The sequence below is a fragment of the Polyodon spathula genome, chromosome 16 (genome assembly GCF_017654505.1).
Source record: "Polyodon spathula isolate WHYD16114869_AA chromosome 16, ASM1765450v1, whole genome shotgun sequence".
In the NCBI taxonomy this organism is placed as follows: Eukaryota; Metazoa; Chordata; class Actinopteri; order Acipenseriformes; family Polyodontidae; genus Polyodon; species Polyodon spathula.
The window spans coordinates 2,838,693-2,854,713 of NC_054549.1; the positions used below are offsets into that span (position 1 = coordinate 2,838,693).

General features: G+C 38.9%; 1 protein-coding gene across 13 annotated transcripts in view; it reads left to right on the plus strand.

The window, feature by feature from the left end:
• Positions 1-16,021, plus strand: part of LOC121328746 (basement membrane-specific heparan sulfate proteoglycan core protein-like) — a 175,225-nt gene that overhangs the window by 34,408 nt on the left and 124,796 nt on the right. For 12 of the 13 annotated variants that reach the window (XM_041273760.1, XM_041273764.1, XM_041273766.1 and 9 more), the window contains exon 4: positions 13,939-14,007. The exons of the other annotated variant lie outside the window; for it this stretch is intronic. In XM_041273760.1, coding sequence (XP_041129694.1) covers positions 13,939-14,007 — 69 coding nt within the window. The remainder of the gene's footprint in view (positions 1-13,938; positions 14,008-16,021) is intronic. 13 annotated transcript variants of the gene reach the window in all.

Sequence of the window (16,021 nt, forward strand, 5' to 3'; positions counted from 1 at the left end):
CTGCTTTTTATCCACTCTGAATGTGCTCAGTGTCTGACCAGTAGGGTTCGCTGTTGCGCGATGAGGAGAAGCAATCCCTGCAGGTTTCCCACACCTCACCCCGAGAGCGTCAGAGCCAATGTGACGCTGCCTTCGGAGTCCCCAGCAAAGTTCGGCCTCTTTGCACAGCCTGGACACGAACTGGCACCTTCCAAACTGTGTGACTCATCCTGCGCTCCCACGTGTATTCATGCCAGTCAGTTGTGTGCAAGATAAAGTTCACGTGGAACTGCAGCCAGTTATAAACATGACTAATAGCAGGGTGGTTAAGCACTCCTCTGACTGCCTGTGTGTGTGTGTTTGTCTAGGGCGCACAAGCATATCTTTCTGGCTCTCGGCTGTCCTGAATTATTACAGCGTGTAATATAATAAACCACATCTCTTCCAGTATATAATTAGGACATGTGTTTGCTATTAAGACACCGTCTGTATGTGTTCCTAAAACTGCTTTGTAGCATCAGCTGATGTGAACCAGTGTGGCCAATTACATCATGGGGGAATAACTGTTCTTATAGGGCTGCCACTGGGTGACATTAGTGCTAGAGTCTGTGGTAGGCATCTGGCTCCTAAATCCAAAATAGACTAGAAAGTAAGCGAAGAGGTTTGTATAACGGCACTGCAGCTCTGACGGTGTGTGTGTGTGTGTCTTTTATACTACTCAAATTGGCTATGTTGTCTGTTTCCTTTTCTTCCTTTAATCCAATATTCCCAGAGTGATTGAACCTTTCCCTATTTATTTTTTGAATTCCAGTGAAACACCTTTTAATACCATGACAGGAGTTGAAAAATAATCAAGACAAAGCTGTTAAACGGAATGTAGTACTTGGTTTTGAATTGATTCATGAAAGTGTTTATTAATATTTGGTTCAGTCCTATAGTGTACATGCGTACATGTAATAATTAAACATGATTCGCATTGCTTTAAAACAGGGTGGTTCAAATCAGGTCTCCCGGTCAATTTGAATATGGCCGGTAGATTTTACTGCAGTCACCACATTGGTGACTAACATTTACCGTATATACAACAGAACTTCGGTTCTGTAATAAAAGCTTTCTTCTGAACTGTCAGAATCTGCACCACTCTGTTGATCTCGCAGAGCCAGTCCTTTCGTGGAACCAGCCCCCTTTTCTTGTTTCCGTAGTAACACGCACCAGCCAGTCCAGCGGAGATTATCAGCTTAGACGGCATGGGAAATAAAAAATAAAAATGTTTTCAAAATATCTCTTTCTTACCCTAAATAAAATGTCAAAGAAACTGAAGCAACAGTCAAATCTATTTTGCATTTGGATTTGGAAAATCCACACCTGGCCAACTCCATGAAGAGGAGGGGGAGGAGGAGGAGCTAACGGACTGTTAGTATTTTAACCAGCTTGTCTATGATGGAGACTGAAGAAATGTGTTCACTTCCCTGGAATTTGTATATAGTTATCTTTCCTGGCATTTGATTAATATAGTTATATTTCCTGGCATTATATATGTATGCTTAACATTATTTAGAATGGTGAAATGTCTCCCTGCCTTTTAATCTAAATAGTTCTCAGGCATTCAGTGTGTGTAGTTTATTTTAATTTAATGTATGTAGTTCCCTGGAGTTTTATGGAGTTAGTTCTGTGGCACATCGATTGTATGTAGTTCCCAGCTCATAATTTAAAGATAATTGCATGAAAACAAAGCATGCAAAAGCAATCTGTGCACAAAGTAGACACGTTTCCTCACATTGTCCTGGTTTGAAAATGTTGGCCACTGTAAAAGTTTGCTTGGCCACTAAGTTTTGAAAGCTAGTGGCCAGATTGCCCCCAGCTTACAAAGTGGTTTGTTCCACCCTGCTTTTAAAATACATTTATAAAACACAATACCAGTACAAGACTTTAGTTTAACACATCTGTGCAGGTACTTTTTTTTTAATGATCGTTATTCCCATTTTGGAGAGCGAAAAACCGTTGCTAATTGGAAAGGAAAGTTCTTGTAAGGGCCCTCATGTCTTGGTCAAATGGAGATGGTGTATAGCTTGGGAACCACTGCTTTATGGATGGAAACGAACTGCAGATTGACTCTGTTTTTAATACCAGTGACACAGGCACACCCATGGTCACACCGGGTCTGTGCCAGAGTTGAAAACAAGCCCAGTGCCTCCTTAAATCTCCTTAGGCGGGGCACAGGCCTGCTTACTGTTTGTTTTGGCAGAAGAAAAAAGCAGATCCCTGATCCAGCAGAAGATGTTTCTGCTCACTTTTTTTGTGAGGACTGTATCTCTTGCCATTAGAAGATGTAGTTTTGAATTTATTACACCCCCATGGAACAGAAAACAGACCCAATATGGTGGAAATATTAAAACGCTTGTTTTAATTGCATGTATTTGTTTTAATGGAGAGCTGTGTAAGCCATGCTTCATCCTGTACATTTTTAAAAGCTGATTGGTGCAGGATTGTATTCAATATCTCTTAAAGTGAAGAGGCTATGTAGCAGGAGTAGTTGTAAGATAAGACAGCTGTACAAACCACCATCCTGCTCAATCAGCAGAGCAAAGTGACTCTGTACTTTGAGGAATGGATTGATTCAAATTCAAGAATATGTTGCAACAATGAAAACGTTGATTGAAATACAAACTCGCCACGGATGTGAGAAAGGAGAGGAATCATATATAGTGCACGGGCTGTGCAGGGCTTCTAGTGTTTGAGTTTTATTTTTGATCATGTGATGTCCCTTTAAACGTTAAAATTGAGCCGATTCACTTTCATAATCAAACACTAATTTCCAAAGGAAGTATTATTTTTTTTTGTGCATCTTGATTGAGTTCACAAATGACGTGCATTGATCTCGCCTGATTCTGTTTGAACCTGCATTTCATTCAGGCTCTAATCGCTGAATTCCGCTTATTAATTTCCACTGCGTTCGTTTCTAGTAGTGCGTCGCTAATTTAAACAATCTGGTATTCAGTTAAGGCTTAATAACTATTAATTAAGGTTTAAAAGGAGGGAGAGAGATGGAAAACAAAAACCAAAAACTAGAAGCCTTATTATAATTCCTTCTCTGGTACCTACTGTTTTGTGCCCTGCATTATTTCCTTGTAATCTATCCTACAGTATCATGGAAATAGCTATATTGTTAACAGTTCCATGTCTAAAGATCTATACACACAATAATTTTACATACTGTTATAATGTATTCGATCAGTTCTTTAACACTTTCACATATTGGAGATGAACAAGGAAAATGAGTGGTTTAAAAACAGCACTGGCTGGTTTCACGGACCACAATTTAGCACTAATCGTGGACTAACATTAACATTCGGCAGTCCAAGATTCACACTCGTTGTCTGTAAAAATGACAGATTTGTGTTCTCCGTATTTTAAGAGAACTATTAAACAGAATGTGCTGTGTCTTGGATTCTCCTATGTAGGATAGAAACTTCTGGAAGATGCTCAAACAGTTGTTTCTAATTTTAATGTTTTGGTAAATTTCCTGCTTGGTCATCACTGAGGAAAACATGAATCCAGTTTGCTAGCCCCCATTGTCTCTCAATTGGTTAGTCATGGTTTCCAAGGGGCCCCAGGAGGACACACTGTATTCTCAGGAAACTCCAGTACTGTACAGAGTTGTGAGAGAGGCTAAGCTTGTGGATTTTTGCAGGGCAGAAACATGTCTTGAAAAAAACTGTAATATTATCCCTTGGAGGCTCAGGGAAGTCTCAGGGAAGAAGACTGGGAATGCCATAGGAGCTTGAATCTCATCCACTGATCCCTTCTGAAATAGCATGGAAAAGTAAAGTCTAGCTGGAGACACTAGTGTCTGGATCGCAGTGACAGAACGACTAGGTGAATCATTCCAAATGAGCTTTCTAAACAGATCCAGAGGTGGATCTAAAAGTCATTTTCCAAATACAGTTGCTTTTCTGTTCTGCACATTGTACTTCTTATATAGACCGAATACTTGATCGTCTATGTAGTGTTGTGTATATTTTCCTGATAACAGTGCTTCATGGCTGTAGGTTGCATGTTATATTCTGAAAATTACCGTAGAGCTGCTTCTACTCTGCAGATGTTCATGTGAAGTGGAAGGGAGAATCCAGAAAGATTCAACTGTATCTTCAAACTATAAGAAACTAATCGGACAAGCAGCATAACATAACCCAGAAAAGGGCAGTATAGCAAAAAGACTGTGCTTGGGTTCTTGTGATTTTCGATCAAAAGGAAAATTCCTTTAGTCATGGCTGTTCTATATGCACGCCTCTCCCCTCCTCTAATGTAAAAACAGTAAAAATAGAGAAAGAAACAACAGAACCATGCCTCATACAAAAACTATTTTGCAAGCAGCTCTTGACCATTTATAGCCATAGGTTACTGTAGCTCAGCAAATTCCAAACCTCCTGCCTGATTGTGCCTGTAATGGTTAAAGATAGCTGTCAATCAGGATATCAGTGGCTCGAATGACATCAACAACCCTTCTACAAATAGCCCTCTATACCAATTTTGTTTCTTTTGTGCAAGCCAACTGTTGCATTTGCTGTACAGTGCAACATACTTTGTTGCTAACAAAATCATGCTGTACATTTCTCTGTGCAATGCACATCCATTCAGTACATAGCTTGCTTTGAAAGGAATCTGTTTGAACAAAAGCGTATTTTCGTTTGAAAACATCTGGTGCTACATTACCTTAAAGAAATCTGTTTGCAGGCTTTGCTTTCAGATGCACTTTACCTTACACTTAGTGAAATTGTCCTCACCCTGTCAGTAATCAACCAGCTGCTTTGACCCTGGAGACACTGCTGAGGTAATATTGACCTAGGAAGTGGAACAGATTTCCTGGAAGGCCAGGAATGCAAACCGATAAAACCTTTCTTTAGTGTGGTACCAGATACCAATTTTAAAATGGAAATAGATAAAAAATCTTGATTGCAAATAATGGCGGAAAATTCCTATGCATTCCAAAGCAGTAGCTGTTATGAATTTATAGCCAGTTCATAACAGCTGTGTTATCTTCAGGACTACAAAAGTCATGACAATTACACCAAATATTCAGATGTTATTTTTAGTTACTGTAAGAACGAAGTTTTGCATTTCCAGCACAGACTGATGCAGAACTTCAGCCTGTGTGACGGAGAATACACTCTGGATCTTAAAATCCGTAAAGAACCATAAACAGCATTGTGAGTGCAAGCGAGTGGGTGCCTCACTCGGCGACTCGCTCCTCCTGCAGCAGAGCAGTCGTACGCCTCTTTGTGTCAGCGCAGGGTTCAGTTTTGTGGTTCTGTAGATAATTATATCACATGGAGGACGAATGGTGACAGCTGCAGTTATTTTTGTAACCTCCCTTTGTTGTAAACTTTCCTTTTTGTTGCCTGCAGAGGCACCAACTCCCACGACATTGACTGATAGAGCTTGTAAAACAGCCGACTGAGGGAGCCTCCTGGGTAGCTGACTCTGAGTAGTAGTTGCAAGACTTAACCCATCTTCTTGTTGCTGCCAAGCAACTCTACAAGTGGGCAATATGAAAAAATAAGATTTATGATTCTCAATTCCAACCATCTCTGAAAGTCCAACTGTTGTAGTAAAGAAAGCGATACAAATTCTATTAATATGGACATGAACTAACATCTTTTGGGGTCAGAGTTCAGTCCGTAGGCATGGTTAAGAACACCCTTTCGCTTGCTTTTTTTAAACATTTGAAGGTGTTCATGAGTGGACAGAACCTGCTAATGAATGGACATAACTAGACATCTATGTTTTCGTACACTTAATGTATTAGTTTTGAAAGCTTAAATGGAAATTAAATACATTATTGACATTGGTGCATTGAGAGAAACCCTGTCACGTTTATGACCTGAGGTACTTTGCAATGTGCTTTTACAGGAGAGCACTACATGTTCAAATAGAAAACTCCATTAAACTACCCAGGATCAGACGCACAAGTTTCTGCTGTCGCAAGCTTGTGGAAACACAGCTAAAGACAAACAGTGATGCTGAGAAGGGTTAACAAATGTAAAACGCAAGTTGATTTGTCGTCATGTTGTGATAAAATGGCAAATACATATCTGATTAAAAAACAACTGCTTGTGTGTTTAACTGTCAAACACCAGTGCGTCAAAGTGGGCTTCCATGGTTCCCTTATCTGTTAGAAAAACAAAAATCCATCACTATGATGTATCTTGTAGCCATCTGTTCCAACAGTGAAGGTCTTTGCGATGCTGGTTTGCAGTGATGTTTTCCAGTAAATCTTGCAAATGCTGCAGATACTTTTCCTTGAAAATCTAAAAACTTTGCAGCTTTTACACTGGCTGCTAAATAAAGCTGTTTTTTCATAGCTGAAACAGAACTTAAAACTTCCCCTCCCCCCTGAAATAAAAGTGGTTTAAACCCGTACATTTTTGAGTGTTCTGGTTTTGGAATGGTTCAACTTTAAACTGGGAGAACATCTGGAAGGTTTCAGTTTGGCAGTTTTCCAACTTTTATTTACAAGATAAAGTTTAAAGTTAAACCCACTTCACTTGCATAAAAGGTTTCAGATCATTGTGTATGTCCTTACTATTTAACTGCTTTAGTTTTGAATATACTAGTACAGTTAATTCCAACCCTGGTAGTCTGAATTGATATATAATTACAACAAAAGCTGAAGCAGCTGCAGAAACCAATATACTCCGTCACTGGTGTGTAAAATGTATACAGCTGTCTCTCTTATTGCTGATTTTTTTTCATGAAATTGGGAGAATATTTAAAACAGACTAGACAAGGTGTTTTATAGAATAGTACAGATTCTGATCCAAACTCCACACAAATCGCAGATCTGTACAGGGGACCGCCCCAGTCGGTTTGGATTAAGGACAGTATACTTTGTATGTTGTGGATTACTCTTTATTGCCCTTTTTGATTTAGGTCATTACACATAATTCTTACCAACCATTCCAGCACAAATAGCTGCTGAAAGGAGTCCTCAAGCTAATTGTGGCGTGGACTTTCATTTGTCTCTTACTTTTACGGTATTCGCTATGAAGATCCGTGACCGTTATTGTGGCGAACTAGTTTAGAAACCCTACAAGCACTAACTGCTGCCCTCCTTGGATTTGCTCCACCTTGATTATAAAGGGTAAGAGCAATTGAATCTTGGGTCACATAAACAGACGTGAGGCGCTTTGTCGGCTCCAGTGTTTATACCATTCGGTTTTGTCTGTTCTGATAAAACTTTTGTGTAAAGCTTATTTCCTCAAATTGTACGCCTTATGTCTAATTATAGTACTGTGTGTGACTGTACCCTTTAACTTAACACAATGTGGTATTGTAGCTTACCTCAATAATATAGGACTACAGACGCATGGCCAAGCCAGGTTCCAATCTGCACAATGAAACCAGTCTAAAATGTGTCGTCTTCCAATATCAAACTAGTGCTGCCGCCATTTCAATCTGATTGTATGTCTACTGTTTTTGTATAACTGCCCTGCGTGAATTACAGTAGTGTTGAAATGTATTGGAACACTTCAAGAATTGTCATTTGTATCCTTTACATACCTGCATGGGTGCGACAATTTCAATTTGTGGTCAGTAATCTGTGATATAGAAACAATAGACACTCGTGTGAATGTTAGAACATTTTGTGGGTTTAATTAGTCATCTTAAACAACTTCTAAAAAGTCTCATGTATTTTACCATTTGTAGCAGTGTTCCTTTTCTCTTACTTATTTAAATTAATTGCATGCGTGACATATTGGTCACGCAGTTAAATTAGACAATTCCTAATTTGCCTATTTTGACAATTTTCATTAGTGGTTTGATTTCATATGAACAACAAATCCATTTGCACGCTGCTGTATGTAATTGAAATTCTCTACTGTACCTCTATTTCCCTGACAGTTCACATGAATTCACGAACAACAGTTCTGTCTGTTTTTTGGCCGCCTTTTGTGTCCTTTGCAGTAGGTACTCATTCGGGCAGTTCCTTCGAAAGAGCAAGTGTGAGAGAGTTCTGCCAGCCGGCAATCATACCTGGGGCTGACAGAATCCTAATTGCAATCTCCATCTGCTGCTGATGGAAACCAAATGGACTGATTTCAAATCGCTTTCATGTCGGTGTGATGCAGGTGAAAAAGTGATGTCAGAGTTGGATGGCACAAATGTGACTTCTACCCCTTTAGCTGTTCTGTAGGTTTTCGACATGTCTGTTAATATGTTGTGTTATGTTATGGGTGTGTTGTGTGATGTTATTACAGATTAAAACTGTGTTGTTTATAAATCTATTAACTGTTTATTAGCCAAACAAAAAAAGTGAGTTAACAATTCAATGAAAATAAAATTTCAAAATTATTGTGGTTGTGATACCCTGCATCTTCAGATGATTTTGTCATTCATCTAACCCAAACTCAGGAATAGTTGCACACTTTTGTATTATTATTATTTAACCATTTGCAGTCCATTTATTCAGCGCTTGTCAGGCGCGTCTGGTCCAATTTATTTTCACACGCTGGTTACTTTACCCACATTTTTTTTTTTTTCAAAGTAAAACAGGTTTAAAATGCATTGAATTGCATCTCCAGCCAAGCCTCACCCCTTGTTCGCTGTAGTTTTCACATACCTCTTTATAGACGTGCATAATGATAAATCCTCTCCTGATCACTCGTTTTATCGCCAAACTCCTCAATAATGCGATCCAAGTCATTATTTTATTACTATAGCATCTCCAAAAAGTGCTGCTAATGTCCGTGATATTCTTTGAGCGCTGGATGCAGAAGCAGCGACCTCCTTTGCTATGCCCGTGTTACCTCTGTAGTGCATGGAGCTATGAAATAGGTGTTACAGAAACTTGGTTGTCTGAGAGTGATGGGGACGAATTTAATATTTGTGGGTATACACTGTATAGGAAAGACAGGCAGGACAGAAGAGGAGGAGGGGTAGCGCTATACATAAGAAACAGTCTTGAAGCCCAGGTGTTAAACCTGGACAAAGAAAATAAAACCGAATCAATATGGGTCAGAATAACGGACAAAAATTCAAAAGGCATAATAATAGGAGCATGCTATAGACCGCCAGATTCAGACGGTGAGCACAGTAATCTGTTATACAATGACATTAGAAATGTGTGTAGCAAAGGAGAAGCCATACTAATGGGGGATTTCAACTTCCCCCAAATAAAATGGGAAAACCCGGTGGGTAGCGCGAAGGATGAAATAGAAATGGTGGAAATGACAAATGACTGCTTCCTAACACAATTTGTGAAGGCACCCACTAGAGGGGAGGCATGCCTTGATTTAGTCTTTTCAAATAACGAAGATAGAATAACTAAAACAGAGGTCAGAGAACCACTGGCAAACTCAGACCACAACATGGTCTCATTTGAAGTGTTTTTTAAATCCCCAAAAGTAAAGACTAAAGCTAAGGTTTACAATTTTAGAAAAGCAAACTATGAAGGTATGAAACAGAGACTAACAGAAGTAGATTGGAGTAAAATAGAGAAAACATCCACAGAAGAAGGATGGTTGTTCTTCAAAAATGTAGTACTAGAGGCACAAAACAATTATATCCCTAAAGTAGACAAATCTAAATGTAAAACTAAATTGCCAAAATGGTTTAATAGATCAATTAAAAAAAATATTCAGCGAAAAAAGGCACTTTACAGAGCATTAAAAAAGGACCAAAAAGAAAGTACGCAGAAAGAGTACACAGAACTGCAAACGCAAGTCAAAAAGGAAGTTAGAAAGGCCAAGAGAGAAATAGAAATGAACATTGCTAAGGGAGCTAAAACCAATTCCAAAATGTTTTTCCAATATTACAACAGCAAGAGAACATTCAAAGAGGAGATTAAATGTTTAAGAGATACAAATGGCAAAATCGTAGATGAAGAAAAAAAAAATAGCAAATATGTTAAATGATTACTTTTCACAAGTTTTTACAAAGGAAGATACTGACAACATGCCCCACATGTCATCCAGTTCCTATCCAGTTTTAAATAACTTTAGCATAACTGAGGCAGAAGTGTTAAAGGGACTAGGAGCTCTTAAAATAAACAAATCCCCTGGGCCGGATGAGATCCTCCCAGTAGTACTCAAAGAAATGAAAGAAGTAATTTACAAACCGCTAACCAAGATCATGCAGCAGTCTCTTGACACAGGGGTGGTACCGACAGACTGGAAAATTGCAAACGTAATACCGATCCACAAAAAGGGAAACAAAACTGAACCAGGTAACTACAGACCAGTAAGCCTGACTTCTATTATATGCAAACTTATGGAAACTATAATAAGATCCAAAATGGAAAATTACCTATATGGTAACAGGGTCCTGGGAGACAGTCAACATGGTTTTAGGAAAGGGAGATCGTGCCTAACTAACTTGCTTGATTTTTTTGAGGATGCAACATCGATAATGGATAATTGCAAAGCATATGACATGGTTTATTTAGATTTCCAGAAAGCTTTTGACAAAGTCCCGCACAAAAGATTAATTCTCAAACTGAATGCAGTTGGGATTCAAGGAAACACATGTACATGGATTAGGGAGTGGTTAACATGTAGAAAACAGAAAGTACTGATTAGAGGAAAAACCTCAGAATGGAGTGTGGTAACCAGCGGTGTACCACAGGGATCAGTATTAGGTCCTCTGCTATTCCTAATCTACATTAATGATTTAGATTCTGGTATAGTAAGCAAACTTGTTAAATTTGCAGACGACACAAAAGTAGGAGGAGTGGCAAACACTGTTGCAGCAGCAAAGGTCATTCAAAATGATCTAGACAAGATTCAGAACTGGGCAGACACATGGCAAATGACATTTAATAGAGAAAAGTGTAAGGTACTGCACGCAGGAAATAAAAATGTACATTATAAATATCATATGGGAGATATTGAAATTGGAGAAGGAATCTATGAAAAAGACCTAGGAGTTTTTGTTGACTCAAAAATGTCTTCATCTAGACAATGTGGGGAAGCTATAAAAAAGGCTAACAAGATGCTCGGATACATTGTGAAAAGTGTTGAATTTAAATCAAGGGAAGTAATGTTAAAACTGTACAATGCACTAGTAAGACCTCATCTTGAATATTGTGTTCAGTTCTGGTCACCTCGCTATAAAAAAGATATTGCTGCTCTAGAAAGAGTGCAAAGAAGAGCGACCAGAATTATTCCGGGCTTAAAAGGCATGTCATATGCAGACAGGCTAAAAGAATTGAATCTGTTCAGTCTTGAACAAAGAAGACTACGTGGCGACCTAATTCAAGCATTCAAAATTCTAAAAGGTATTGACAGTGTCGACCCAAGGGACTTTTTCAGCCTGAAAAAAGAAACAAGGACCAGGGGTCACAAATGGAGTTTAGAAAAAGGGGCATTCAGAACAGAAAATAGGAGACACTTTTTTACACAGAGAATTGTGAGGGTCTGGAATCAACTCCCCAGTAATGTTGTTGAAGCTGACACCCTGGGATCCTTCAAGAAGCTGCTTGATGAGATTTTGGGATCAATAAGCTACTAACAACCAAACGAGCAAGATGGGCCGAATGGCCTCCTCTCGTTTGTAAACTTTCTTATGTTCTTATGAGATACACTTACTTTTTTTTTTTTTGGGGGGGGGGGGGGGGGGGGGGGGTCATTTGGCCATTGAAAGGTTTTCTCAGCTTTTTCCAGAGAAAAAATGACTAAACTGTGCTTTATGTCTTTTTGATGATGTTGGACCAGGTCCGACATTGGACGAGAAAGGGGAAGTTGTAATGTCGGACCTGGTCTGACATAAGACTGCTAAGGGTTAATACAATGTGGTGTGACATGTTTGCCAAAGTACAGCACCAGAATCCCTTTAAAAACAATTCAGTTTCTGTTACAGAAACATGAAAGGCACTTATATTGTCCACAGAAGGACACAAGCTGTACAGACTGTTGTCCGGCAATGGTATAAAACTCAAACTTGAATGAGTTTTGAGTCGCATTTTCGCAATTTAGTTTTATGTGAAGATAAAAATTCATATGAAAAGACCCCAGTGATTCACCATCAACTGTGTGGCTTGATAACCCATTCCATACCCTCGCCACTCTGTGTGAAGTGTCTCCTACCCTCTGTTCAAAGTCTGTTGCCACTTAATCTCCAGCTGTATCCTCATGGTCCTGGTTTCAATGCTAGAGTTAACCGTCCTTCGGATGGGACGTAAAACTGAGGTCCTGTTGTAAGTGACTCTGCAGCAGCAGCTGTGATGCATAGATCACCCTCCTAGTCTCCTAAGTCGCTTTGGATAAAAGCGTCTGCTACATGACCCGAATAGTAAGAATAACTTCCTCAACTCCGATATCCAGTCATGTTTTGGAGACAGGGAAAGTAAAACGGAAGCAAGCAAGCATGCCTGTTGTTATTAACCCACATCCAAGTAACATTTTCCATTTTCTTGAGAAAAACAGGAAAGTCATTTTTCATGACTGCATGTGTTTTCTATTCTCATTCCTGGTACTTCATTTAAACTGGAAGTGTGGACTGTCCAAAGGATTTCCTCTCTTTATCTTGACACACAGCATCCTGACACACACACACAGATTTTCATGATTATTTATAGAACACATTATTAGGGTTACTAAATAGAATGAAATACAGATATGAAATACAGATTATACGTTTGAGTGGCAGTATTAAGACACACTGCTTGGTAGTTTAAAATATATCCCAACATCCTAAGGCTTTGTATAATGGCCTTTCTCAATAAATAAACTAAGGCTTTGATAGGTACAGTCCAATGAACACCCCATGTGAAATGTTGTTGTCCATGTGAATTCACTATTAGAATTCACAATACATGAAGGCTGGAATTGTTTGTGCAACTTGCATGCCTGTCTAGTAGTAATCTGGGCCTGTAAACTATATCTCCTTGGACATTCATGTGCCACACAGATACTGCTTTGTGTTTTCTTTCTCGTCCTGTAGCTCCTGTATTGCTAAAAGATCAAATGTGCACAGCATTTTTTTTTTCTGGGACTTCTATAAAATGTAAAGCACATTTTCAAGCATAAACTGTGTCATAAAACACAAATGTCTGTGTTGCAGTAGGAGGGAACCTTGCCTTCTGTTTGTATGACCTAAGGTCCCCCTTATGTTCTTAATGTACATAGTGCTAACAGAATGACTGAATTTAAGTTGTTGTAAGTCTGTTTGTCTCCGATTTTCCTATGAAAAATGCATCCCTTCCGGTAAAGGTGAATTTGATCTGTTGGAGGACAATATTCCTCAAGTGATTCCTCAAAGATACTTCTGTGCTGTACTGCAGGTCAATGTGTGTTGGATGCATTTCTTCAAAGGGAAGCATGAAAAAAGCACATCATACATTTATCAATATAATTGTTTAGAAGTGCTATGAAAAAATTCCATTAAAAATAAATACACAATTTACATAATGTGTGCCTCTTTCATATAGGAAAATGTGAGATCTATGAAGTGATGGTAAAACATAGAAAGATAAGATTTACTGGAATTATTTTGTTCACTATTTGTACTTTAAGCACTAGCAAAAGATGAGGTTAGTTGTGCATGTTGTCTGCAGTACAGCATGCTGTCACCAACTTGAACTACAGGGGTACCCAAGACTATCCAATACAAAGTAGACATTTAAACATTTGACTTTGTTTGAAGAGGAAAATCTAGCAGGAACCAGAATCTATTCCAAACAGCTGGTCAGATATTAATTTGCAATGTTGTGTTTCTACAATGCGCACCAATCATGAGGGAAAACACTATTTTAAATGCTGTATCTGTTTTCTAATCTTGCTCTTCTCTTCTCTTCTGGTTTAACCCTTCCTTTCCTCACACCGCCCCCTCCTTTTCCTCCCTTCCCTTCCTGCGGTTCCCTGTCTCTTCTGTATTAATGTTATCCCTCTCAACCCCAAAAACACAAACTCCTCCCTCTAACCGTCACACCATCACTTCTACCACCATACCCTCCCTCTCTAGCGCCCTCTCTGGAATCTCCTTACATTGCTAAAATGATCAGCCCTGAACACCAGGAACACAGCACTTTAAGTAAGTGGCTTCTAAATCTAATGCATGCCCTACCTAATTTTGGATACATGGCTGGACTAAGATTATTCGCCTTTATTTTGTAGACTTGAAGACTTTTGAGTTATTATCTTAATGTTTGGTGCACACCTCTATTCAATGATTTTCATTAGTTCTATTCCTGGTGTCCTGTAAAAATGAACAATTTAACCATCACATTGCTTTAACCTTTGGTCATGTCAATGATACAGACCACAGACTTGTACACACCTGTATTCTATGATTCTCTCAATGAAGGTCCATTTACAAGTGGTGTCCAAAAAAAACATTTTTTTCACTGACCCATTTTGTAATTCCCGGATAAATCGATGATAAAGCTCTTTTTTTTACATTTTCATTTTACTTCATGTTTATGATTATGCTACCGGGAATGCCTCCCTGCTCGACAGGTCTGAAATATGGAAGAGATGCTTCCGTATGAAATTCTAAAGCATTGATGGCCCTATCAACCTGAATTAAAAGGACAGTGAAACACAAAATGAATATGCCCAGAGCAGGAGTGTTAACGTAATGTTTCTGCACAGCAATACAAAGTAAAGGAAGCATTGGATAGATGCTCAGTAAATTGGGCAGGAGTAAACACCCTGATGAAAAGATAGGATTTTCCAGAGCAGCCACGATACTGCATGCAAGGTGTTATCCGGCTTGTTCTGTCACCGCATAAAACAGACAGGTGACTTCTTTATGAGCAGCCTGCAATGTGTTCATTATTTCCACTAGTGTGCTGTTTGATGTTTTGCAGGAATCCTGAAGGTGTCTGGGATGCAGTAACTTTTCTAAATATGTCAGTGGGTGGGATGGTGTCAGTGTAGTAACACATTTTCCAACATGACTCATTCTCGCAATAAATACGGACCTACGTATAAGTCAATATGTACAGGTCAAAGAGAACCTCAAAATTGAGCTTATGCATTGGTTGAGAATATGGGATATTTATTTTGTGATATAACCATGTGCTTCTGGAAATTCTAGGAAGTGTGAGGCTTCATGTAGAGTACATGGCAGTATTATCTCCTTTACTGAGAATGTGACGTATTTCCTAAATTCAGCACTATTTAATAGTTATGGATGATTTCATGATCAGCACAGTAAGCCAATCGGCGTCTTTTTACACCCAGGAATTTGAGAGCGAATGACCGCAGACTACTGTCCTATGGAGGACAAAGACCAGATCTCCGCCCCCAAACTTGTTTCATGAATTTAAACAAAAATATGTTTGAGCCGGTGCCTTCATCAATTGGTGCTGTTGAAAACTCCAGCTGTAACGATTACATTTTAAATGGATGAAAATGAACACCTTGCCACCTTCTGCGCTGTTAAGAATGTTTTTTTAGCACCCTCAAGTGAATTTATATAACTTGGTTCCTCACAAGCTTTTCGTATTAGAAGAGACACACTTGTAAACGACTTGTTGGTTGGATTTTAACATTTGTATTTGTCTACGTAATGGCGGGGGAACTAAACACGTGCAACTGTAGATTGTTAAAATAGAGCTTTTCACCAAAACACTGAGAACATCCACAGGCTATTGACTGTGAGCTGAATCACTGAGATACCGTTACTTGTACACTAGAGTGCAGGGTCCCCACTGTACCAGTACTGGCGGTAGGCTATGAGGGTGTAATAGTGTAGCTGTGTTGTAACACTTTTTACTTTTCCCAAAGACTCATTATGAAAACATGACCCATCCAGCACCAAATTAGGGATCAAATGAAGAGGGAGCTAGGCTCACCTCTTAATAAATCACTGAAGTAAAGGTAGGGGCACCGCATTGATTTATGATTTTACATTTAAGTTTTTGTTGTGTTTTTGTTTTTTTTAATTGTTTGTCCAATGTATTTTGTTAATGGCTGTTTACTGTTGTCGGTCTACTGATCAAATTATTTATGTGAAGGAGAGGTGGTGTCTGCTCAGTTTGAATGAATAGCTTTGTTTTTATATTCCCTGTCTCCAGAGGGAACTTGAACCTAATTATTTT